At 51.3% G+C, this 23,517-nt stretch overlaps 2 protein-coding genes and 2 long non-coding RNA genes across 58 annotated transcripts in view; 2 read left to right on the top strand and 2 right to left on the bottom strand.

Moving 5' to 3' along the window:
- LOC105922277 (echinoderm microtubule-associated protein-like 4) overlaps positions 1-6,600 on the bottom strand; it is a 30,640-nt gene extending 24,040 nt beyond the window's left edge. For 2 of the 3 annotated variants that reach the window (XM_036125950.1, XM_036125951.1), the window contains exons 1-5: positions 6,269-6,600; positions 4,171-4,350; positions 3,979-4,099; positions 2,815-2,991; positions 541-681 (exon numbers count right to left, since the gene is read on the bottom strand). In XM_036125950.1, the coding sequence (XP_035981843.1) occupies positions 541-681; positions 2,815-2,991; positions 3,979-4,099; positions 4,171-4,350; positions 6,269-6,293 (644 nt within the window). In that variant the 5' untranslated portion in view covers positions 6,294-6,600. The remainder of the gene's footprint in view (positions 1-540; positions 682-2,814; positions 2,992-3,978; positions 4,100-4,170; positions 4,351-6,268) is intronic. The other variant, XM_036125952.1, reaches the window with a different exon arrangement.
- An 826-nt stretch (positions 6,601-7,426) lies between these two features.
- Positions 7,427-10,372, top strand: LOC118557053. Its single transcript, XR_004927549.1, has 5 exons — positions 7,427-7,576; positions 7,612-8,652; positions 8,743-8,982; positions 9,494-9,673; positions 10,185-10,372. It is a non-coding gene; the product is annotated as an uncharacterized LOC118557053 (long non-coding RNA).
- On the bottom strand, positions 7,872-23,406 carry tspan14 (tetraspanin 14). Of its 50 annotated transcripts, XM_036125958.1 has the most exons (21): positions 23,266-23,406; positions 20,717-20,797; positions 18,412-18,462; positions 18,191-18,337; positions 16,685-16,855; positions 16,486-16,611; positions 16,300-16,414; positions 16,201-16,238; positions 15,809-16,061; positions 15,737-15,772; positions 15,640-15,678; positions 15,529-15,567; positions 15,317-15,381; positions 15,111-15,247; positions 14,843-15,065; positions 14,612-14,795; positions 14,333-14,519; positions 14,085-14,188; positions 13,807-13,977; positions 13,598-13,738; positions 7,872-8,598 (listed from the first exon to the last, which is right to left on the bottom strand). In XM_036125958.1, the coding sequence occupies exons 2-21, from the start codon at positions 20,795-20,797 to the stop codon at positions 8,555-8,557; spliced, it is 2,352 nt and encodes a 783-aa protein (XP_035981851.1). In that variant the 5' UTR covers positions 23,266-23,406; the 3' UTR covers positions 7,872-8,554. The 50 variants fall into 50 exon arrangements, with proteins under 50 accessions (XP_035981851.1, XP_035981883.1, XP_035981888.1 ...); XM_036125990.1 differs by having other exon boundaries at positions 14,333-14,490; positions 14,585-14,659; positions 14,959-14,997; ... (1 more) ...; positions 15,239-15,381; positions 15,492-15,678; XM_036125995.1 differs by lacking the exon at positions 14,612-14,795 and adding an exon at positions 14,549-14,584 and having other exon boundaries at positions 14,333-14,408; positions 15,027-15,102; positions 15,140-15,272; positions 15,307-15,381; positions 15,492-15,678.
- Positions 19,301-20,100, top strand: LOC118557054. 4 transcript variants are annotated; one of them, XR_004927553.1, is made up of 2 exons: positions 19,301-19,356; positions 19,498-20,100. It is a non-coding gene; the product is annotated as an uncharacterized LOC118557054 (long non-coding RNA). The 4 variants fall into 4 exon arrangements; XR_004927550.1 differs by having other exon boundaries at positions 19,310-19,356; positions 19,450-20,100; XR_004927552.1 differs by having other exon boundaries at positions 19,340-19,404.
- Positions 23,407-23,517: the final 111 nt, after the last annotated feature.

Here is a 23,517-nt window from a genome sequence, read left to right as displayed (position 1 = left end):
CCACAGGTTCCAGAACCACCAGGGATCTCCACAGGTTCCAGAACCACCTGTGATCTCTACAGGTTCCAGAACCACCTGTGATCTCCACAGGTTCCAGAACCACCAGGGATCTCTACAGGTTCCAGAACCACCTGTGATCTCTACAGGTTCCAGAACCATCTGGGATCTCTACAGGTTCCAGAACCATCTGGGATCTCTACAGGTTCCAGAACCATCTGGGATCTCTACAGGTTCCAGAACCATCTGGGATCTCTACAGGTTCCAGAACCATCTGGGATCTCCACAGGTTCCAGAACCATCTGGGATCTCCACAGGTTCCAGAACCATCTGTGATCTCCACAGGTTCCAGAACCACCAGGGATCTCCACAGGTTCCAGAACCACCAGGGATCTCCACAGGTTCCAGAACCATCTGATCTCTACAGGTTCCAGAACCATCTGGGATCTCCACAGGTTCCAGAACCACCAGGGATCTCCACAGGTTCCAGAACCACCAGGGATCTCCAGAGTGGATGTCTACTCGTGTCAGCGTGTGGGGTACCTGTCGGCGTTCTTGCCCGCTTTAGCCAGCAGCTTGGAGGTGGAGGCCGCCTTCACCAGCTTGTTCCTGTTTTTCTCTGCAGAGTCCCAGGTGCTGCTCTGAGATCGCTCCATGCCTGCAGACCGCTTCACGCTGGGCCCCCTGAACAAACACAGCGCTGTGAGCAGGAGGCGGGAGGAGCAGGAGTCCCTGAGCTGTGTCTGGTCCAGTTTCTGCTCCGTTTGTTCTCTGCAACGCCAGACGTTACTCAGGCCTTTATTTTGAAAGGCAATCACAGGCTTTTACTCAGACACAGCCCAGAGACTTCCTGCCTCACAGAGACCAAAATCTACCATGAGACAAAGGCCAGAAACCAGACCAGGCTCCAGGAGGTCTGGTGGAGGAGCAGGAGGAGGCGCCACAGCAACAGAGTTAGAGGGAGGAGGACCCACAGGAGGAGTCGGCATAAGGAGGTCAGCAGGAGGACTTTTAGTAACTTTGAGACTGAAACAGCTTCAGGGAGGAAGAATCAAAGCAGGAGGAGGAGCCACAGCAACAGAGTTAGAGGGAGGAGGACCCACAGGAGGAGTCGGCATAAGGAGGTCAGCAGGAGGACTTTTAGTAACTTTGAGACTGAAACAGCTTCAGGGAGGAAGAATCAAAGCAGGAGGAGGAGCCACAGCAACAGAGTTAGAGGGAGGAGGACCCACAGGAGGAGTCGGCATAAGGAGGTCAGCAGGAGGACTTTTAGTAACTTTGAGACTGAAACAGCTTCAGGGAGGAAGAATCAAAGCAGGAGGAGGAGCCACAGCAACAGAGTTAGAGGGAGGAGGACCCAGGAGGTCCAAAGAGCTTCAAGGAGGTCTGAGGAGGCCAGAGCTGTCCTCACCGAAGGCGGAGCCTGTTGTCATGACAACTGTTGTCACGGCAACATCCCACTGGTAGTTAGTGGGTTAGATTAACTGAACTGGGTCAGTGGGTAGGTTAGTGGGTTAGATTAACTGAACTGGGTCAGTGGGTAGGTGGGTGGGTTAAATTAACTGAACTGGGTCAGTGGGTAGGTGGGTGGGTTAAATTAACTGAACTGGGTCAGTGGGTAGGTGGGTGGGTTAGATTAACTGAACTGGGTCAGTGGGTAGGTTGGTGGGTTAGATTAACTGAACTGGGTCAGTGGGTAGGTTAGTGGGTTAGATTAACTGAACTGGGTCAGTGGGTAGGTTAGTGGGTTAGATTAACTGAACTGGGTCAGTGGGTAGGTTAGTGGGTTAGATTAACTGAACTGGGTCAGTGGGTAGGTTAGTGGGTTAGATTAACTGAACTGGGTCAGTGGGTAGGTGGGTGGGTTAAATTAATTGAACTGGGTCAGTGGGTAGGTGGGTGGGTTAGATTAACTGAACTGGGTCAGTGGGTAGGTCAGTGGGTTAGATTAACTGAACTGGGTCAGTGGGTAGGTTAGTGGGTTAGATTAACTGAACTGGGTCAGCGGGTAGGTCGGTGGGTTTAATTAACTGAACTGGGTCAGCGGGTAGGTTAGTGGGTTAGATTAACTGAACTGCGTCAGCGGGTAGGTTAGTGGGTTATATTAACTGAACTGGGTCAGTGGGTAGGTTGGTGGGTTAAATTAACTGAACGGGGTCAGTGGGTAGCTTAGTGGGTTAGATTAACTGAACTGGGTCAGCGGGTAGGTTAGTGGGTTAGATTAACTGAACTGGGTCAGTGGGTAGGTTGGTGGGTTTAATTAACTGGACTGGGTCAGCGGGTAGGTTATTGGGATACTCAGCAGGTTAGATTAACTTAACTTGGTCAGGAGGTATGTTATTGGGATAGTTAGCAGGTTGGATTAACAAAATTGAATTAGCAGGGGAGTTAAGGGATTAGTTAGCAGATTGGAATAAATTAACTGGGTCAGAAGGCAGGTTGGTGGGTTAGTTAGCAGGTTGAATTAACATAATTTAAACTGAGTAAGATGATAGGTTAGTTAGTGGCTTGGACTAACCAAACTGGGCCCGTGGGTCACTTGGAATAACTGGATCAGCAGGTAGGTGAAGGGGTTAGTTAGCAGGTTAGAATAACTCATTAAGTCATGAACACAGTCTGAATAATTGACAAACAGATCAGAAGGTTTAAAGATCATTCCTCCCACTCTTCTCACACCTGATTGGTTGATGTCGCCTTCAGCCAATCAGGTGTGAGAAGAGCAGAAAAAGCCCTTAGGGGCGGGGCTAATAAAGTGATGTCAGAGCAGCGTCAGCAGGAAGCCAAGTCAGATGCAGCTGACAGATCATAAACTGGAACCTTTTAGGAAGAACGTGGCCTTTGCTGCCCTCAGAGGATGGGGTCGATCTCTGGGGGGACGGTACGGGGGACGAGTGATTGGGAGACGGCTCCTTTTGGGGAGGAGCTTCTTCATGCTCCTGGATCTCCTCCATGTGGGAGCGCTGAGTGCTAACCTCCTTCTTCTTCTCTGTGCCGCTGTGAACAGAACCAGGACCATGAAAGACCAAGAACACAGGATTCTGCTCAGAGTCTGCGATGGTTCTGATGTGGTGGTTTCACCCCGTCTACTCTGGATCTACAGCGGTCCAGCACCATCATTCTGCTCTATTCTATCCACCTATACGGTTCTGGTTGTGTATTTTTCTACCTGGATTATTGAGATGCAGCCACTTAATTTTTTATAAAGCGCCGATAACTCAACAAATATCAGAAGACACCTTAAAACAAAACAGACTTAGACAACTTTGTCATTTTGTATGCACAGAGTGCGTACCGAACGACATTTCGTTGCATACAGCTTGTAGATTGCAGTAAAAAGATGCAGATTAGACACAGAAAAAGATCAAATCATCTCCATCACACAGATTTAATGCCCAGGTCAGGTTCTGCTTATCCAACACTGCTCACGTCAAAATTGGCCTGAAGAAACCCAGCAGACTGGGCAGCACATTCGCAGCAATCCCTCATAAAGGTCATGCATGAAGCAACAGTGGAGAGGAAAACTCCCCTTTAACAGGAAGAAACATCCAGCAGAACCAGAACCAGAACCAGGCTCAGAGTGAACGACCCACTGTGGGTTAGGAAAGGCAGAGCAGCACTGACCCAGGAGTCCTTTCTATGTGAGTTAAAGGGTGATGGCAGCAGCAGCTCCCCAGTGGCTTCATCTAGAGAGAAACAGGTGAGTTCTGGGCCAGGGTGTCCTTTCTATGGGCTGAAGAGAACATGGATGCAGCATCTGATCCTTCACTCAATCCTCATGGAGACAGGAAATGTCAACCTGAGTCCTCCAACCTGGCAGCAATAGCTCAGCAATACACCGTTCTGTTTCTAACGTGGCTCTGGTCTGGTTCTACGTGGTTCTGAACTGGTTCCACTAAGGTTATCTCCCAGATTTACCACCTCTAAAGCTTCTGCTTCCCCCCTGACGGTCCTGGGTTTGATTCCCACTTGCCAGGCGTTTACCTCTTGGCGGCAGACGACACCGTCTCCTTCCTGGTGACGGAGGTGGAGTCTCTCTTGCGTGCAGGCGTGCCGCCGTTGGAGATGCAGGACGTGGAGTAGGCCTCGCGCATGGCGGCTCCGCCTGCAGGGGGCAGCAGAGGGCTGTTGCCTACGTCTGCGTAGGTGGCATGACAACGGGTCAACGAGCCTTACCCTTTCCTCCGTGCTGCTTCCTACTCGCCGCAGCGTCCTCGGACGCGGCCAGGCGGCGGAGCACGTCGGCGAGCGCGGCCTTCATCACCATCAGCTCGTCTTCCTGCTGCTGGACGCGCAGCTCCAGCGCCGAAAGCCGGTCGTTGACGTCCGACACGCTCGCCGCCGACATGCTGTCGTCTGCAGAGACACCAGGCCTCCGTTCAGGATACCAGGCCCGTCAGACGCCCCCCCCCGCGGCAACCCTCCCCACGGCAACCAGCCCCCCCCCCCCCACCACACGGCAACCACCCACCCAGCCCAACGGTGGACGGTCAACCTAAGCTGATCAATGAACACACACACCTGGCTTCTGATTGGTGGAGAGCTGCAGCAGGACCTGGCTTCTGATTGGTGGAGAGCTGCAGCAGAACCTGGCTTCTGATTGGTGGAGAGCTGCAGCAGGACCTGGCTTCTGATTGGTCCGGGTGTGAAACACCTGATCTGGTGTCTTTAACTGGAAAGTCTCAGAAAACTGAGCTTACCTTATTAAATCTTTAATAAAAACCTAAACTGGTCAGACCAGAGCGGATCACGACACACAGTCCAGCAGGACCAGATCAGAACCTACCGGTACCGGATCAGTCCACCAATAGAAGCCGTGTTTCCCGTCAGGGTCAGGAATCACTTCCTGCTTCTTTGTTCTGATGGCAGGGTTAGGGAACCCGGGACTCTGCAGGGAACCCTAATGGACCCGGTCCAATCAGGTTCTACCGGGACTCTGCAGGGAACCCTAATGGACCCGGTCCAATCAGGTTCTACCGGGACTCTGCAGGGAACCCTAATGGACCCGGTCCAATCAGGTTCTACCGGGACTCTGCAGGGAACCCTAATGGACCCGGTCCAGGCAGGTTCTACCGGGACTCTGCAGGGAACCCTAATGGACCCGGTCCAATCAGGTTCTACCGGGACTCTGCAGGGAACCCTAATGGACCCGGTCCAGGCAAGTTCTACCAGGACTCTGCAAGGAACCCTAATGGACCCGGTCCAATCAGGTTCTACCGGGACTCTGCAGGGAACCCTAATGGACCCGGTCCAGGCAAGTTCTACCAGGACTCTGCAAGGAACCCTAATGGACCCGGTCCAATCAGGTTCTACCGGGACTCTGCAGGGAACCCTAATGGACCCGGTCCAGGCAAGTTCTACCAGGACTCTGCAGGGAACCCTAATGGACCCGGTCCAATCAGGTTCTACCGGGACTCTGCAGGGAACCCTAATGGACCCCATCCAATCAGGTTCTACCGGGACTCTGCAGGGAACCCTAATGGACCCGGTCCAATCAGGTTCTACCGGGACTCTGCAGGGAACCCTAATGGACCCCATCCAATCAGGTTCTACCGGGACTCTGCAGGGAACCCGGTCCAATCAGGTTCTACCGGGACTCTGCAGGGAACCCGGTCCAGGCAGGTTCTACCGGGACTCTGCAGGGAACCCGGTCCAATGAGGTTCTACCGGGACTCTGCAGGGAACCCGGTCCAATGAGGTTCTACCGGGAGTCTGCAGGGAACCCGGTCCAATGAGGTTCTACCGGGACTCTGCAGGGAACCCGGTCCAATCAGGTTCTAGCGGGACCCTGCAGGGAACCCTAATGGACCCGGTCCAATCAGGTTCTACCGGGACTCTGCAGAGAACCCTAATGGACCCGGTCCAGGCAGGTTCTACCGGGACTCTGCAGGGAACCCTAATGGACCCGGTCCAGGCAGGTTCTACCGGGACTCTGCAGGGAACCCGGTCCAGGCAGGTTCTACCGGGACTCTGCAGGGAACCCGGTCCAATGAGGTTCTACCGGGAGTCTGCAGGGAACCCGGTCCAATGAGGTTCTACCGGGACTCTGCAGGGAACCCGGTCCAATCAGGTTCTAGCGGGACTCTGCACAGCGGCTGCGGGCAGAGGTGTTGGTTTTGTGGCTCTGCAGCGGCCAGAGGGGCGGTGCAGGCTCTTCCTGAAACAAACAGCAGTGACACGTGTAAAGCTGCCAGAGGCGCGTGCGGCCTTCACTTTCTACCGCTGCGCGCGCAGGTCCGGTCCGGTTCTGGAGGCGCGCGGGTCTCCTACTCACCCAAGCTGCCGGTGAATCCGTCCATTTTCCAGCAGAAACACGGGAGTCCGGGCCGAAGGCCTGCGGGAGGAGGAGCGCACACCGCGGGCCTCCGTCCGGGGCTTTCCACCGCGGAGGGGCAGAGGGGGGGAGCCTGCTGCGCTGAGCGCCGCGTCCGGCCGTCCCGGAGGCCGAGGATCCGCCGCTGGCCTGCGGGCTGGAGGGCGAGCCGCTCCGGGGGAGAGCAAAGCGAAGAGAAGCCTCGGAACCGCGACGCTGCTGCGCGTTTCCGACTCTGCCTGCTGTGGAGAGCCGAGGAGAGCCGAGACCAGCCGCACCGGGGAGGGGAGGAGCCGAGGAGAGCCGAGGAGAGCCGAGCGGGGAGGGGAGGAGCCGAGGAGAGCCGAGCGGGGAGGGGAGGAGGCGAGGAGAGCCGAGGAGAGCCGAGCGGGGAGGGGAGGAGCCGAGGAGAGCCGAGCGGGGAGGGGAGGAGCCGAGGAGAGCCGAGGAGAGCCGAGCGGGGAGGGGAGGAGACGAGGAGAGCCGAGGAGAGCCGAGCGGGGAGGGGAGGAGCCGAGGAGAGCCGAGCGGGGAGGGGAGGAGGGGAAGAGCCGAGGAGAGCCGAGACCAGCCGCACCGGGGAGGGGAGGAGCCGAGGAGAGCCGAGGAGAGCCGAGACCAGCCGCACCGGGGAGGGGAGGAGCCGAGGAGAGCCGAGCGGGGAGGGGAGGAGGCGAGGAGAGCCGAGGAGAGCCGAGCGGGGAGGGGAGGAGCCGAGGAGAGCCGAGGAGAGCCGAGCGGGGAGGAAGAAGAGCCCGCAGGGCCCTGCAGCGCCCCCCGGTGGTCACTGTTCATGTGGTCCACAGAACCGAGCAGACCTGCCGGTTAAAACTAAAGGTTTAAATGTTTTAAACTGCCGGTTAAAACTAAAGGTTTAAATGTTTTAAACTGCCGGTTAAAACTAAAGCATCTAATGGTTTAAAAGGTTTAAACTGCAGGTTAAAACTAAAGGTTTAAATGTTTTAAACTGCCGGTTAAAACTAAAGGTTTAAATGTTTTAAACTGCCGGTTAAAACTAAAGGTTTAAATGTTTTAAAATGCCGGTTAAAACTAAAGGTTTAAATGTTTTAAAATGCCGGTTAAAACTAAAGCATCTAATGGTTTAAAAGGTTTAAACTGCAGGTTAAAACTAAAGGTTAAAATGTTTTAAACTGTGGATTAAAACTAAATGTTTAAACTGCAGGTTAAAACTAAAGGTTTGAAAGGCATAAACTGCAGGTTATTCAAAGGTTTAGTTTAAACTGCGGGTTAAAACTAAAGGTTTAAATGGTTTAAAAGGTTTAAACTGCGGGTTAAAACTAAAGGTTTAAAAGGTTTAAACTGCGGGTTATTCAAAGGTTTAGTTTAAACTGTGGGTTAAAACTAAATGTTTAAAAGGTTTAAAAGGTTTAAACTGCCGGGTAAAACTAAAGGTTTAAATGTTTTAAACTGTAGGTTAAAACTAAAGTGTCTAAAGGTTTAAATTCTTTAAATGACAGATATACTTCAGTTTGTTCTAAAATCTGCTACCAGTAACTGATCACACTTACTGGAGTCTTGATCAATAAAACAATACGAGACTCGGTGAGAGGAAAAGTCATTTAATTACACTGAATATAAAAAAGGTAAAAATTCACTTTGTAAAAAAATCATTTCCTTAAAGTAAAGGTCCCAGCAGAGGCTGGATCAGTAATGATCAATCGTTTCTCCGGTCGCAGCACGAATATTCAAACCAAACTTTATTCGCACCGTCTTCCAGTGTCAATAAGGCTATTCACATTCATTTAAACAGGTCATGTGACCCGGATCAATTTACAGGACCTTCCACCTGCTGTCAGGATGCAGGAACCAGAACCGGCCCCTGACCCGATCCAGGATCGATCCAGAACCACAAAGTCCAAACCGGAACCAGTGAGATGGTTTCTGTATCCGGACACAGGTGGAGGAAGTAAGCCCATGTTTCTAAAGGCGTTGGGCGGGTCAGACATGATGATGATGATGATGATGATGATGATGATGACGGGCTCCCACAGGATCAATCTGAGCTGAAAGGCCTCTGAGGTGAAGCAGGAGTGAAGGCATTCAGGTGCACAGCAGTCCATCACTAACTAACAGGTTATTATAATTAACGTTCAGTCATTTTCAGTAACCATAGCAAACAGGCCACCAGAGGAAGATGATGAAGGCACATGGGACTGCAGAAACCTGGCCAGATACACCTGGTTTAGGCTCCGCCCCCGCAGGTGGAGGCCTCAGTGTTTGAACTTTTCAATGTCGGAGATCAGCGTTCGTGCCAGGTAGATCCCCACCATCTGACACCAGAGAGACAGAGACAGGTAAGGTCAGGTAAACTCTGGTAAGGTCAGGTATGGTCAGGTAAACTCAGGTATGGTCAGGTAAGCTCAGGTAAGGTCAGGTAAACTCAGGTAAGGTCAGGTAAACTCAGGTAAGCTCAGGTAAACTCTGGTAAGGTCAGGTAAACTCAAGTAAGCTCAGGTAAGGTCAGGTAAGCTCAGGTAAGGTCAGGTAAACTCAGGTAAGCTCATGTAAGCTCAGGTATGCTCAGGTAAGGTCAGGTATGGTCAGGTAAGCTCAGGTATGGTCAGGTAAACTCATGTAAGCTCAGGTATGGTCAGGTAAGCCCAGGTAAACTCAGGTATGGTCAGGTAAACTCAGGTATGGTCAGGTAAACTCAGGTATGGTCAGGTAAACTCAGGTAAGCTCAGGTAAACTCAGGTAAGCTCAGGTAAACTCAGGTAAGCTCAGGTAAACTCAGGTATGGTCAGGTCAGCTCAGGTATGGTCAGGTAAGCTCAGGTAAACTCAGGTATGGTCAGGTAAGCTCAGGTAAACTCATGTAAGCTCAGGTAAAGTCAGGTAAGCTCAGGTAAGCTCAGGTATGGTCAGGTAAACTCAGGTAAGGTCAGGTAAACTCAGGTAAGGTCATGTAAGCTCAGGTAAACTCATGTAAGCTCAGGTATGCTCAGGTAAACTCAGGTATGGTCAGGTATGGTCAGGTAAACTCAGGTAAGCTCTGGGTAAACTCAGGTAAACTCATGTAAGCTCAGGTAAACTCATGCAAGCTCGGGTAAACTCATGCAAGCTCAGGTAAACTCATGTAAGCTCAGGTAAGCTCATGTATGGTCAGGTAAGCTCAGGTATGGTCAGGTAAACTCAGGTAAGCTCAGGTATGGTCAGGTAAGGTCAGGTAAGCTCAGGTAAACTCATGTAAGCTCAGGTATGGTCAGGTAAGCTCAGGTAAACTCAGGTATGGTCAGGTAAGCTCAGGTATGGTCAGGTAAGCTCAGGTATGGTCAGGTATGGTCAGGTAAGCCCAGGTAAACTCAGGTATGGTCAGGTAAACTCAGGTATGGTCAGGTAAACTCAGGTATGGTCAGGTAAACTCAGGTAAGCTCAGGTAAACTCAGGTAAGCTCAGGTAAGCTCAGGTAAGCTCAGGTAAACTCAGGTAAGCTCAGGTCAGCTCAGGTATGGTCAGGTAAGCTCAGGTAAACTCAGGTATGGTCAGGTAAGCTCAGGTAAACTCATGTAAGCTCAGGTAAACTCAGGTAAGGTCAGGTAAGCTCAGGTAAGCTCAGGTATGGTCAGGTAAACTCAGGTAAGGTCAGGTAAGGTCATGTAAGCTCAGGTAAACTCATGTAAGCTCAGGTATGCTCAGGTAAACTCAGGTATGGTCAGGTATGGTCAGGTAAACTCAGGTAAGCTCTGGGTAAACTCAGGTAAACTCATGTAAGCTCAGGTAAACTCATGCAAGCTCAGGTAAACTCATGTAAGCTCAGGTAAACTCATGTAAGCTCAGGTAAGCTCATGTATGGTCAGGTAAGCTCAGGTATGGTCAGGTAAACTCAGGTAAGCTCAGGTATGGTCAGGTAAGGTCAGGTAAGCTCAGGTAAACTCATGTAAGCTCAGGTATGGTCAGGTAAGCTCAGGTAAACTCAGGTATGGTCAGGTAAGCTCAGGTATGGTCAGGTAAACTCATGTAAGCTCAGGTATGGTCAGGTAAGCTCAGGTATGGTCAGGTAAGCTCAGGTATGGTCAGGTATGGTCAGGTAAGCTCAGGTATGGTCAGGTAAGCTCAGGTAAGCTCAGGTAAACTCAGGTAAGGTCAGGTAAGATCAGGTAAGCTCAGGTAAGCTCAGGTAAACTCAGGTAAGGTCAGGTAAGCTCAGGTAAACTCAGGTAAGCTCAGGTAAGCTCATGTAAGCTCAGGTAAACTCAGGTAAGGTCAGGTAAGGTCAGGTAAGCTCAGGTATGGACAGGTAAACACAGGTATGGTCAGGTAAACTCAGGTAAGTTCGGGTAAACTCAGGGAAGGTCATGTGAAATCAGGTAAACGGCTGGATCAGAACCAGATACGGTCGCTTTAGCTCAGTCCAGATTAACAGGTAAATAGCACCTGTGAAAACTTTGTAAATCTAACGGTTCTGATCCAAACTGGACTCAAAATGCAGCTTTCATCTGGGATCCAACGGAAGATGGAAAGTTCTGAGTAGACCCGAAGTTCTGGAGCCCAGTAAGAGGCAGACAAGTCTAACGAGGAAAGTAATTAGCTTTACTCAGCTGCTCCGGTTCAGTAAACTCATGTAAGCTCAGGTAAACTCAGGTAAACTCATGTAAGCTCAGGTAAACTCATGTAAGCTCAGGTAAACTCATGTAAGCTCAGTAAACTCAGGTAAGCTCAGGTAAACTCAGGTAAACTCATGTAAGCTCAGGTAAACTCAGGTAAGGTCAGGTATGGTCAGGTAAACTCAGGTAAGATCATGTAAGCTCAGGTAAACTCATGTAAGCTCAGTAAACTCAGGTAAGATCAGGTAAACTCAGGTAAGCTCATGTACGCTCAGGTAAACTCAGGTAAACTCATGTAAGCTCAGGTAAACTCAGGTAAGGTCAGGTATGGTCAGGTAAACTCAGGTAAGATCATGTAAGCTCAGGTAAACTCATGTAAGCTCAGTAAACTCAGGTAAGATCAGGTAAACTCAGGTAAGCTCATGTACGCTCAGGTAAACTCATGTAAGCTCAGTAAACTCAGGTAAATGCAGGTAAGCTCAGGTAAGCTCAGGTATGGTCAGGTAAACTCAGGTATGGTCAGGTATGGTCAGGTAAGGTCAGGTAAACTCAGGTAAGCTCAGGTAAGGTCAGGTAAACTCAGGTAAGGTCAGGTAAACTCAGGTAAGCTCAGGTATGGTCAGGTAAACTCAGGTAAGCTCAGGTAAACTCAGGTAAGCTCAGGTAAACTCAGGTAAACTCAGGTATGGTCAGGTAAGCTCAGGTAAGGTCAGGTAAACTCATGTAAGCTCAGGTAAACTCAGGTATGCTCAGGTAAGGTCAGGTATGGTCAGGTATGGTCAGGTAAGCTCAGGTATGGTCAGGTAAACTCATGTAAGCTCAGGTATGGTCAGGTAAGCCCAGGTAAACTCAGGTATGGTCAGGTAAACTCAGGTATGGTCAGGTAAACTCAGGTATGGTCAGGTAAACTCAGGTAAGCTCAGGTAAACTCAGGTAAGCTCAGGTAAACTCAGGTATGGTCAGGTATGGTCAGGTCAGCTCAGGTATGGTCAGGTAAGCTCAGGTAAACTCAGGTATGGTCAGGTAAGGTCAGGTAAGGTCATGTAAGCTCAGGTAAACTCATGTAAGCTCAGGTATGCTCAGGTAAACTCAGGTATGGTCAGGTAAACTCAGGTATGGTCAGGTAAACTCAGGTAAGCTCTGGGTAAACTCAGGTAAACTCATGTAAGCTCAGGTAAACTCATGCAAGCTCGGGTAAACTCATGTAAGCTCAGGTAAACTCATGTAAGCTCAGGTAAGCTCATGTATGGTCAGGTAAGGTCAGGTAAGCTCAGGTAAACTCATGTAAGCTCAGGTATGGTCAGGTAAGCTCAGGTAAACTCAGGTATGGTCAGGTAAGCTCAGGTATGGTCAGGTATGGTCAGGTAAGCCCAGGTAAACTCAGGTATGGTCAGGTAAACTCAGGTATGGTCAGGTAAACTCAGGTATGGTCAGGTAAACTCAGGTAAGCTCAGGTAAACTCAGGTAAGCTCAGGTAAACTCAGGTAAGCTCAGGTAAACTCAGGTATGGTCAGGTATGGTCAGGTCAGCTCAGGTATGGTCAGGTAAGCTCAGGTAAACTCAGGTATGGTCAGGTAAGCTCAGGTAAACTCATGTAAGCTCAGGTAAACTCAGGTAAGGTCAGGTAAGGTCAGGTAAGCTCAGGTATGGTCAGGTAAACTCAGGTAAGGTCAGGTAAGGTCAGGTAAGGTCATGTAAGCTCAGGTAAACTCATGTAAGCTCAGGTATGCTCAGGTAAACTCAGGTATGGTCAGGTATGGTCAGGTAAACTCAGGTAAGCTCTGGGTAAACTCAGGTAAACTCATGTAAGCTCAGGTAAACTCATGCAAGCTCAGGTAAACTCATGTAAGCTCAGGTAAACTCATGTAAGCTCAGGTAAGCTCATGTATGGTCAGGTAAGCTCAGGTATGGTCAGGTAAACTCAGGTAAGCTCAGGTATGGTCAGGTAAGCTCAGGTAAACTCATGTAAGCTCAGGTATGGTCAGGTAAGCTCAGGTAAACTCAGGTATGGTCAGGTAAGCTCAGGTATGGTCAGGTAAGCTCAGGTATGGTCAGGTAAACTCATGTAAGCTCAGGTATGGTCAGGTAAGCTCAGGTATGGTCAGGTATGGTCAGGTAAGCTCAGGTATGGTCAGGTAAGCTCAGGTAAGCTCAGGTAAACTCAGGTAAGGTCAGGTAAGATCAGGTAAGCTCAGGTAAACTCAGGTAAACTCAGGTAAGGTCAGGTAAGATCAGGTATGGTCAGGTAAGCTCAGGTAAACTCAGGTAAACTCAGGTAAGCTCAGGTAAACTCAGGTAAGGTCAGGTAAGCTCAGGTAAGGTCAGGTAAGCTCAGGTAAGGTCAGGTAAGCTCAGGTAAGGTCAGGTAAACACAGGTATGGTCAGGTAAACTCAGGTAAGTTCGGGTAAACTCAGGGAAGGTCATGTGAAATCAGGTAAACGGCTGGATCAGAACCAGATACGGTCGCTTTAGCTCAGTCCAGATTAACAGGTAAATAGCACCTGTGAAAACTTTGTAAATCTAACGGTTCTGATCCAAACTGGACTCAAAATGCAGCTTTCATCTGGGATCCAACGGAAGATGGAAAGTTCTGAGTAGACCCGAAGTTCTGGAGCCCAGTAAGAGGCAGACAAGTCTAACGAGGAAAGTAATTAGCTTTACTCAGCTGCTCCGGTTCTGTTCTGTTACCTGAACCTCTGCGGTTCTGCCAGGGAGGTTCTGTTACCTGCAGCAGAGAGATGACGATGAACACGATGGCCACGGTGTACAGGTTTCTGGGTAACCAGTCCTCCAGCGCCGTGATGCAACCTTTCACGAAGATCTGTTGTTCCCACTCGCCCTGTTAAACACACAGAACCTTCAGAACCTCCACGGTCCAGCTGGAACAGAACCTTCAGAACCTCCACGGTCCAGCTGGAACAGAACCTTCAGAACCTCCACGGTCCAGCTGGAACAGAACCTTCAGAACCTCCACGGTCCAGCTGGAACACATAGAACCGTTCAGAACCTCCACGGTCCAGCTGGAACAGAACCTCCACGGTCCAGCTGGAACAGAACCTTCAGAACCTCCACGGTCCAGCTGGAACACACAGAACCGTTCAGAACCTCCACAGTCCAGCTGGGACACACAGAACCTTCAGAACCTCCACGGTCCAGCTGGAACAGAACCTTCAGAACCCCCACGGTCCAGCTGGAACACAGCCGTTCAGAACCTCCACGGTCCAGCTGGAACACAGAACCGTTCAGAACCTCCACGGTCCAGCTGGAACACACAGAACCTTCAGAACCACCACGGTCCAGCTGGAACACACAGAACCTTCAGAACCTCCACGGTCCAGCTGGAACAGAACCTTCAGAACCCCCACGGTCCAGCTGGAACACAGAGCCGTTCAGAACCTCCACAGTCCAGCTGGAACACAGAACCGTTCAGAACCTCCATGGTCCAGCTGGAACACAGAACCGTTCAGAACCTCCACGGTCCAGCTGGAACACAGAACCGTTCAGAACCTCCACGGTCCAGCTGGAACACACAGAACCTTCAGAACCACCACGGTCCAGCTGGAACACAGAACCTTCAGAACCTTCACGGTCCAGCTGGAACACAGAACCGTTCAGAACCTCCACGGTCCAGCTGGGACACACAGAACCTTCAGGGTCCAGCTGGGACACACAGAACCTTCAGAACCTCCACGGTCCAGCTGGAACACAGAACCTTCACGGTCCAGCTGGAACACAGAACCTTCAGAACCTCCACGGTCCAGCTGGAACACACAGAACCGTTCAGAACCTCCACGGTCCAGCTGGAACACAGAACCTTCAGAACCTCCACGGTCCAGCTGGAACACAGAACCTTCAGAACCTCCACGGTCCAGCTGGAACACAGAGCCGTTCAGAACCTCCACGGTCCAGCTGGAACACAGAACCTTCAGAACCTCCACAGTCCAGCTGGGACACACAGAACCTTCAGAACCTCCAGGGTCCAGCTGGAACACACAGAACCGTTCAGAACCTCCATGGTCCAGCTGGGACACACAGAACCGTTCAGAACCTCCACAGTCCAGCTGGGACACACAGAACCTTCAGAACCTCCAGGGTCCAGCTGGAACACACAGAACCGTTCAGAACCTCCATGGTCCAGCTGGGACACACAGAACCGTTCAGAACCTCCACAGTCCAGCTGGGACACACAGAACCTTCAGAACCTCCAGGGTCCAGCTGGAACACAGAACCCTCAGAACCTCCACGGTCCAGCTGGAACACACAGAACCTTCAGAACCTCCAGGGTCCAGCTGGAACACAGAACCTTCAGAACCTCCACGGTCCAGCTGGAACACAGAACCTCCACGGTCCAGCTGGAACACAGAACCTTCAGAACCTCCACGGTCCAGCTGGAACAGAACCTTCAGAACCCCCACGGTCCAGCTGGAACACAGCCGTTCAGAACCTCCACGGTCCAGCTGGAACACAGAACCTTCAGAACCTCCACGGTCCAGCTGGAACACACAGAACCTTCAGAACCCCCACGGTCCAGCTGGAACACAGAGCCGTTCAGAACCTCCACAGTCCAGCTGGAACACAGAACCGTTCAGAACCTCCATGGTCCAGCTGGAACACAGAACCGTTCAGAACCTCCACGGTCCAGCTGGAACACAGAACCGTTCAGAACCTCCACGGTCCAGCTGGAACACACAGAACCTTCAGAACCACCACGGTCCAGCTGGAACACAGAACCTTCAGAACCTTCACGGTCCAGCTGGAACACAGAACCGTTCAGAACCTCCACGGTCCAGCTGGGACACACAGAACCTTCAGGGTCCAGCTGGGACACACAGAACCTTCAGGGTCCAGCTGGGACACACAGAACCTTCAGAACCTCCACGGTCCAGCTGGAACACAGAACCTTCACGGTCCAGCTGGAACACAGAGCCTTCAGAACCTCCACGGTCCAGCTGGAACACACAGAACCGTTCAGAACCTCCACGGTCCAGCTGGAACACAGAACCTTCAGAAACTCCACGGTCCAGCTGGAACACAGAGCCGTTCAGAACCTCCACGGTCCAGCTGGAACACAGAACCTTCAGAACCTCCACGGTCCAGCTGGGACACACAGAACCGTTCAGAACCTCCACAGTCCAGCTGGAACACACAGAACCGTTCAGAACCTCCACGGTCCAGCTGGAACACAGAACCTTCACGGTCCAGCTGGAACACAGAACCTTCAGAACCTCCATGGTCCAGCTGGGACACACAGAACCTTCAGAACCTCCACGGTCCAGCTGGAACACAGAACCTTCAGAACCTCTACGGTCCAGCTGGAACACACAGAACCTTCAGAACCTCCATGGTCCAGCTGGGACACACAGAACCTCCAGGGTCCAGCTGGAACACAGAACCTTCAGAACCTCCAGGGTCCAGCTGGAACAGAACCTTCAGAACCTCCACGGTCCAGCTGGAACACACTGGAGGTGCTCTCAGCAGGAACCGAGCTCACCTTGGGTTTGGACCTCACATCGTAGCCACACTGAGTGTTCAGAACCGTGTCCTGAAAGAGCAAACCCAGAATGAGAGAAGTTCTGGTGACGGCGGATCAGCGCCGGGCAGGACAGAACTTACGGCCGGGTCCATGAGGCAGCAGGAGAAGGGAACGCCGCACTTCTCTCTGCTCTTGTTGGTTTCGTTACAGCTGAAGTAGACGTTCAGGTTCCAGTCGTCTGGTTCCTTCGCCCCGCAGCAGTGGTTCTGTTCAGGGAGAGCAGAACCCGGTCAGAACCAGGTTTTCACGCAGCAACAGGACAGCAAGGCGACTTTCTACCATCTTCTGCACGGAGTCGATCAGGTTCTGCAGGTCGATGTCGTCCCGGTACCCTTTGATGTTCTGCAGGAAGAAGTCGTTGATCCAGTCTCGGACCTGACTCTGGAACACCACGGCCAGAACCGCCACGGTCAGCTCCAAGAAGAAGATGAAGCCGATGACGCCTGAGAACTGGGCCAATCACAGCAGACACTTTGGATCAGAACCAACTCTGACAGCGCAGGGTGTAGATACAATCACATTAAAGGTAACGGGATCCGGTTCTGGTGAGAAAACCTCAGAATGTACAGAACTACAGAGAATACCGGGTCGGTGGGAGGTCCGGTCTGCAACAGAACCATCGGATCGACCCGTTTAAAGGCAACGTTAACACCTGGACGGTGAGAATCTCACACAGGGAGCAGTTCAGAGGTTCTGGAGAGATGAGATTGATCCTCATCCTGACCCCGGCAGCCGGGTCGCCCCGCAGAACCGCAGGGTCGCCCCGCAGAACCGCCCCGCAGAACCGCCCCGCAGAACCGCCCCGCAGAACCACCCCGCAGAACCGCCGGGTCGCCCCGCAGAACCGCCCTGCAGAACCGCCCTGCAGAACCGCCAGGTCGCCCTGCAGAACCGCCCCGCAGAACCGCCCCGCAGAACCACCCCGCAGAACCGCCGGGTCGCCCTGCAGAACCGCCCCGCAGAACCGCAGGGTCGCCCCGCAGAACCGCCCCCCAGAACTGCCGGGTCGCCCCGCAGAACCGCCCCGCAGAACCGCCGGGTCGCCCCGCAGAACCGCCCCGCAGAACCGCCGGGTCGCCCTGCAGAACCGCCGGGTCGCCCCGCAGAACCACCCCGCAGAACTGCCGGGTCGCCCTGCAGAACCGCCCCGCAGAACCGCCCCGCAGAACCGCCGGGTCGCCCCGCAGAACTGCCGGGTCGCCCCGCAGAACCACCCCGCAGAACCGCCCCGCAGAACTGCCGGGTCGCCCCGCAGAACCGCCCCGCAGAACCACCCCGCAGAACCGCCCCGCAGAACTGCCGGGTCGCCCTGCAGAACCACCCCGCAGAACTGCCGGGTCGCCCCGCAGAACCGCCCTGCAGAACCGCCCCGCAGAACCGCCGGGTCGGACATTTTAAACGATTGCTCAAAGGTTTGGAAATGAGATCTATGGTTTGTAACTGTTTTATGAAATTCTAATTTAGATGTTATTGTAAACTGTAATATAAACTGTAATATAAACTGTAATATAAACTGTAATGTAAACTGTGATGTAATCTTTTGCCGCCATCTTGGCCAGGACTGTTAAGGACAGATTGTTAATCTCAATGGGACTTTTCCTGGTTAAATAAAGGAATAATAATAAACTTGCTTGATTAACCTCTAGTGTGAAAATCGTTTTTCTTTTGTTTTTGACTTTTTTTGTGTGAGCAAATCCCCCCAGAACCAGAACCGTCAATCAATGTGGCAGAACCGGTCCGTTTCCCTGCCCGGCTCCCAGACAGTCAGAACCAGATGAAACATACAAACTTCAGCAGACAGATGTTCTCCCTCAGCGCTCCAACACAGCCAGCGAAGCCCAGAGTGAAGGTGACGCCACCGACCACCAGAACCAGCCAGACCGGGTCAAAACCGTGCAGCTTGGTCACCTGGGTCAGGTCCAACAGAACCCCCTGCAGGCAGGACAGATTAACGTTAGGTCCGTTCATTAGAAACAGATTCGGTTCTATGGGTCCGGCCCGCTCACCTTCTCGCTCCAGGCCCAGAACCCGATGCCGATGAAGGCAGCTCCTGCTAGCTGTAAAGGAACCAGAATCAGAACCAGAGAAGCACACTGATGGGAAGAAGGGTGGAGGTTCTAGAACCTGCAGCAGTGACTTTATGAAGAGGCCAGTGAGATGTTCTGTGGAAATGTGGCGAGGCTCACGGGCTGACCTTCACCTGGGGTTTAACAGGTTTGTTCTAGAAAGGGAAAGAAGACGGGCCCAGGGTCCAAAAGCCTCTCCCCATCAGAGGTGGGGAACCCAGCTCCAGGAAGGTTAGAACCCGGCCCGGTTCTCCTTCCTCCCATCCACCACCAGGTCCCTGCCTCTACTGTGGCGCTGGTGGAAGCTGATCTCTGGACCCACCTCTGGTCCTGTAGGCCCGTTTGTTGTGGTTCTGGTCCAGTAGGCCCGTTGTTGTGGTTCTGGTCCAGTAGGCCCGTTTGTTGTGGTTCTGGTCCAGTAGGCCCGTTATTGTGCAGTAAAAACCACCAAACAGAAACCACAGCAGGTTCTGGTAGCTCCTGAGCAGCTCCTTGATGCTCGGTCCTGACAGGAGGCCGACTGAGGGACCATCAGGACCTTTAGCATCTTTAGCCACAGTGAATGGAGGAGCTGCAGCGGTCCAGGAGGCCCGTTTGTTGTGGTTCTGGTCCAGGAGGTCACCACAAGACCACCGTGCTCCGGGTCAGCCATGACAGAACCACCTTAAACGTGTGGCCCTAGCATTCATTGGTGTACGAAAGCAGAGGTGGAAGATCGCAGCTCCAAGGTGTTCCAGAAGAGATGAACCTAGTAACCCTCACAGGTTCTGGTCCAGGCCAGCTGGTACGACCCAAAAGAACCCAGGTTACAGAGAATTCAGAGATGAGGCTGAATGCAGTTAAAACATAAATAAAAGACCCTAACCCTAAAGGAGCTACAACAAGGTCCAGTACGGTACCACCTGCATCTAACCCTTAATGAGCTACAACAAGGTCCAGTACGGTACCGCCTGCATCTAACCCACAATGAACAACAAGGTCCAGTACGGTACCGCCTGCATCTAACCCTTAATGAGCTACAACAAGGTCCAGTACGGTACCGCCTGCATCTAACCCTAAAGGAGCTACAACAAGGTCCAGTACGGTACTGCCTGCATCTAACCCTTAATGAGCTACAACAAGGTCCAGTACGGTACCGCCTGCATCTAAGCCTAAAGGAGCTACAACAAGGTCCAGTACGGTACCGCCTGCATCTAACCCTTAATGAGCTACAACAAGGTCCAGTACGGTACCGCCTGCATCTAACCCTTAATGAGCTACAACAAGGTCCAGTACGGTACCGCCTGCATCTAACCCTAAAGGAGCTACAACAAGGTCCAGTACGGTACCGCCTGCATCTAACCCACAATGAACAACAAGGTCCAGTACGGTACCGCCTGCATCTAACCCTTAATGAGCTACAACAAGGTCCAGTACGGTACCGCCTGCATCTAACCCTAAAGGAGCTACAACAAGGTCCAGTACGGTACCGCCTGCATCTAACCCTAAAGGAGCTACAACAAGGTCCAGTACGGTACCACCTGCATCTAACCCTTAATGAGCTACAACAAGGTCCAGTACGGTACCGCCTGCATCTAAGCCTAAAGGAGCTACAACAAGGTCCAGTACGGTACCGCCTGCATCTAACCCTTAATGAGCTACAACAAGGTCCAGTACGGTACCGCCTGCATCTAACCCTTAATGAGCTACAACAAGGTCCAGTACGGTACCGCCTGCATCTAACCCTAAAGGAGCTACAACAAGGTCCAGTACGGTACCGCCTGCATCTAACCCACAATGAACAACAAGGTCCAGTACGGTACCGCCTGCATCTAAGCCTAAAGGAGCTACAACAAGGTCCAGTACGGTACCGCCTGCATCTAACCCACAATGAACAACAAGGTCCAGTACGGTACCGCCTGAAGGAGCCTCTGCCTCCTGTTGAGCTCATGAGAAGCAGGTGATGTTCTGCTGGATGCGGGTCGGTCCAGAAAGGAGGACTGTTACATGTAAGGCAGCATGATGGGGAAGTGTTCTGGTTGGTTGCTCAACATCCTGCCACACTTCCTGTAGCCTGTAACCCTCATGGTGCCTCTGACATCACTTCCTGGGTTCTAACCCCACAGGAAGCAGAGCCGTACGCCGATTGCCAGAGAACATCCGGCTCTGGGGTCGGTTCTGTTAGCAGAAAGAGTCCAGACAGCAGCACCTGGGCAGCTTATTATTATTATTATTATTATTATTATTATTATATTCGGTGACTCACCCAGAAGATGATGTTGTAGCTGAACATCAGGTACTTGTAGCAGCAGCTGACCTCTCCATTCTCGTAGCGGTAGTAGTACATCTGCAACACACACTGGGTTAGCTGGCAGAACCAGGACAGCACCACCAGAACATGGAGAACCAGGACAGAACCACCAGAACATGGAGAACCAGGACAGAACCACCAGAACATGGAGAACCAGGACAGAACCACCAGAACACGGGGGTCAGCAGAGATCAGTTACAGTAGAGTTGTCCTGATAAAGTATGAAATCCCAGCAGCTCACACTGATAACATCTTCCCACCGTCAGGTTAAGAGTTCAGGTCCTTCCAGGACGTTTCTTCACGCCTCAGCTCATGACTATCACATCACCCCCACAGTAGTCTAATTTCTTCCTCCTCCTCCTCCTCCTCCTCCTCCTCCTCCGTCTCCTCGGCCTTCAGCGCTCTGGACCTCACGTCCTCCTGATCTTTGCAGCTCTCCATCTGTTTTTACAGCTTCAGACGCACCTCTTCAGATTTCTAACACCCATTTCCTGTTTCATTTTATTTTCACTGACTAGTTTTATCACCTGTTTTTCTGCCTTAACTGACTGTGTATTATTTCTCCCTTTGTAAAGCGACCGTCCTGAAATAAAATGAATTATTATTTTACTATTATTATATTCTGATGAGGCTGCGGTTTCCAAGGTTGAGGTTTCAGTCGACCAGACCAGTGACAGGCGTTCAGACGCTGATGCAGCCATTAGTGTCCGGACAGAGGAGGAGGAGAACGGCCCTGGAGGCTGTGCAGGAGGCCCTGGAGGCTGTGCAGGAGGCCCTGGAGGCCCCACGGTGTTTGCTGTGGGCCTCCTGGAGGGGCCCAGGGTCGGCTAGGTGACTGAGCAGCATGGCTGCAGCAGGTCAGGTTACGTCTGTGTTTGGATGTGTTTGTACAGAGCATTAAAAGTTACACCAGATGTCTATAAATAAAACAATGTCCTCATTTCAGATTAATACATTAATAGTTGCACTAGGAGAATCACTTTAGCGTCTAAAAACATTAGGCAAAGAATCTAAAACTAACTGAAAGAATTTAGTGTGCCTGATATAACAAATTTACCTATCGGTGATAAACTACATTGAATAATATCTCCCTTAACAGCCGTCCAGTCACTGAACTTTATGCTTTGTAGAGTTTTCTTCTTTCAGATTGCCGGTTCTGTGGATGTGAGGGAAATCTTTGTTCAGGAGGAGTCAGTGAAACAGCGCCCCCTGGAGTCACACAGACTGATTACCTTTGCTGCTTCATCAGCCATCCCTGTAATCCTCTCCACATGAGAAAGTCTATGAAGGCATTTCTGTCAACAGCAGTCTGTCTAAGCAGCCAGGCTTAGATCAGTTAGGCCTAGGCCTGAAAATACTAAATGAGAAAAACACTAAAACTGACTGAACCCAGTAGTTTCTGACCAGAGAAGGCAGCAGGAAGCTCCAGCCAGGCTTAGATCAGTTAGGCTTATACTAAATAAATAAATAAATAAATAAATAAATACTAAAACACTCATAAAGAAACTGACTGACTGAACCCAGGAGTTTCTGACCAGAGAAGGCAGCAGGAAGCTCCAGCCAGGCTTAGATCAGTTAGGCTTATACTAAAATAAATACTAAAACACTCATAAAGAAACTGATTGACTGAACCCAGTAGTTTGTGACCAGAGAAGGCAGCAAAATGCTCCAGCCAGGCTTAGATCAGTTAGGCTTATACTAAATAAATAAATAAATAAATAAATAAATACTAAAACACTCATAAAGAAACTGACTGAACCCAGTAATTTGTGACCAGAGAAGGCAGCAGGAAGCTCCAGCCAGGCTTAGATCAGTTAGGCTTATACTAAATAAATAAATAAATACTAAAACATAAAGAAACTGATTGACTGAACCCAGTAGTTTGTGACCAGAGAAGGCAGCAGGAAGCTCCAGCCAGGCTTAGATCAGTTAGGCTTATACTAAATAAATAAATAAATAAATAAATAAATAAATACTAAAACACTCATAAAGAAACTGACTGACTGAACCCAGTAGTTTCTGACCAGAGAAGGCAGCATGAAGCTCCAGGCCTGGTAGTCTGGTCTGGACCTCCCAGCTGCTCACAGAGAACCACCCTCATAACTGATGTTAACATGCTGCTGCTTTAGTAGAACCAGGCCTAACGCAGCCAGGAGATCTGGAACCCCTGATCCTCTGGGTTGTGTCGGCTGGCTCATCTGCTGAACCCAGAGCAACAGGAAACGCTCTGCTGATCCACTTCTGAACCTTTAATCATCCTCCTCACATCCCGGTTCTAGCGGGTTAGGAACCGAACCCGGAACCGAACATTAATTCCGCTGGCAGACTGAACGATACCACATTAAAGACCATTTTCATGTGAATCTACTAGTTTCGCTTCTGAGGAGTTTGGGAGAGAACCGGAAGTGGCTAATGCTAACGGCTAACAACCAGAGCTCCAAACCCCGGAAATAAAGACTAGAAACTAAGCGGTGACCGCTGCGATCAGAACCATGTGGTCTCACCTCTCGGCTGATCGATCCCAGCTGATCTATAACCAATAATCGCGGCTCTGCTGCTCCTACGGGTGTTTTCCTGCTCCTCGTTTCCGCTTTTTCTTCTTCTTCGGTTGTTTATCTGCAAACCAACCTTGGTTGCCTTTAGCGCCGCTACCAGGACGGCAGCATTGGTGGACCAGACCATAGACAGACGTAGACACGTCACTGGGCGGGTTCTTGCTATGCTGCGATGCGTCAGAGCGTCCGCCATCTTAAATG

Source organism: Fundulus heteroclitus, chromosome 22 (assembly GCF_011125445.2).
Source record: "Fundulus heteroclitus isolate FHET01 chromosome 22, MU-UCD_Fhet_4.1, whole genome shotgun sequence".
Taxonomy (NCBI): Eukaryota; Metazoa; Chordata; class Actinopteri; order Cyprinodontiformes; family Fundulidae; genus Fundulus; species Fundulus heteroclitus.
This window is presented reverse-complemented; position numbering and strand designations above follow the sequence as displayed.

Coding starts and splice junctions, on each gene's coding strand:
- tspan14 (XM_036125953.1), bottom strand. CDS start 20,797: ATGTACTACTACCGCTACGAGAATGGAGAGGTCAGCTGCTGCTACAAG. Junction 16,062..16,200: donor GGACCATGGAGGTTCTGAAG/GTTCTGTGTGTT, acceptor TGGACCGTGAAG/GTTCTGTGTTCCAGCTGGAC. Junction 15,248..15,316: donor GTTCCAGCTGGACCGTGGAG/GTTCTGAACGGC, acceptor TGGACCGTGGAG/GTTCTGAAGGTTCTGTGTTC.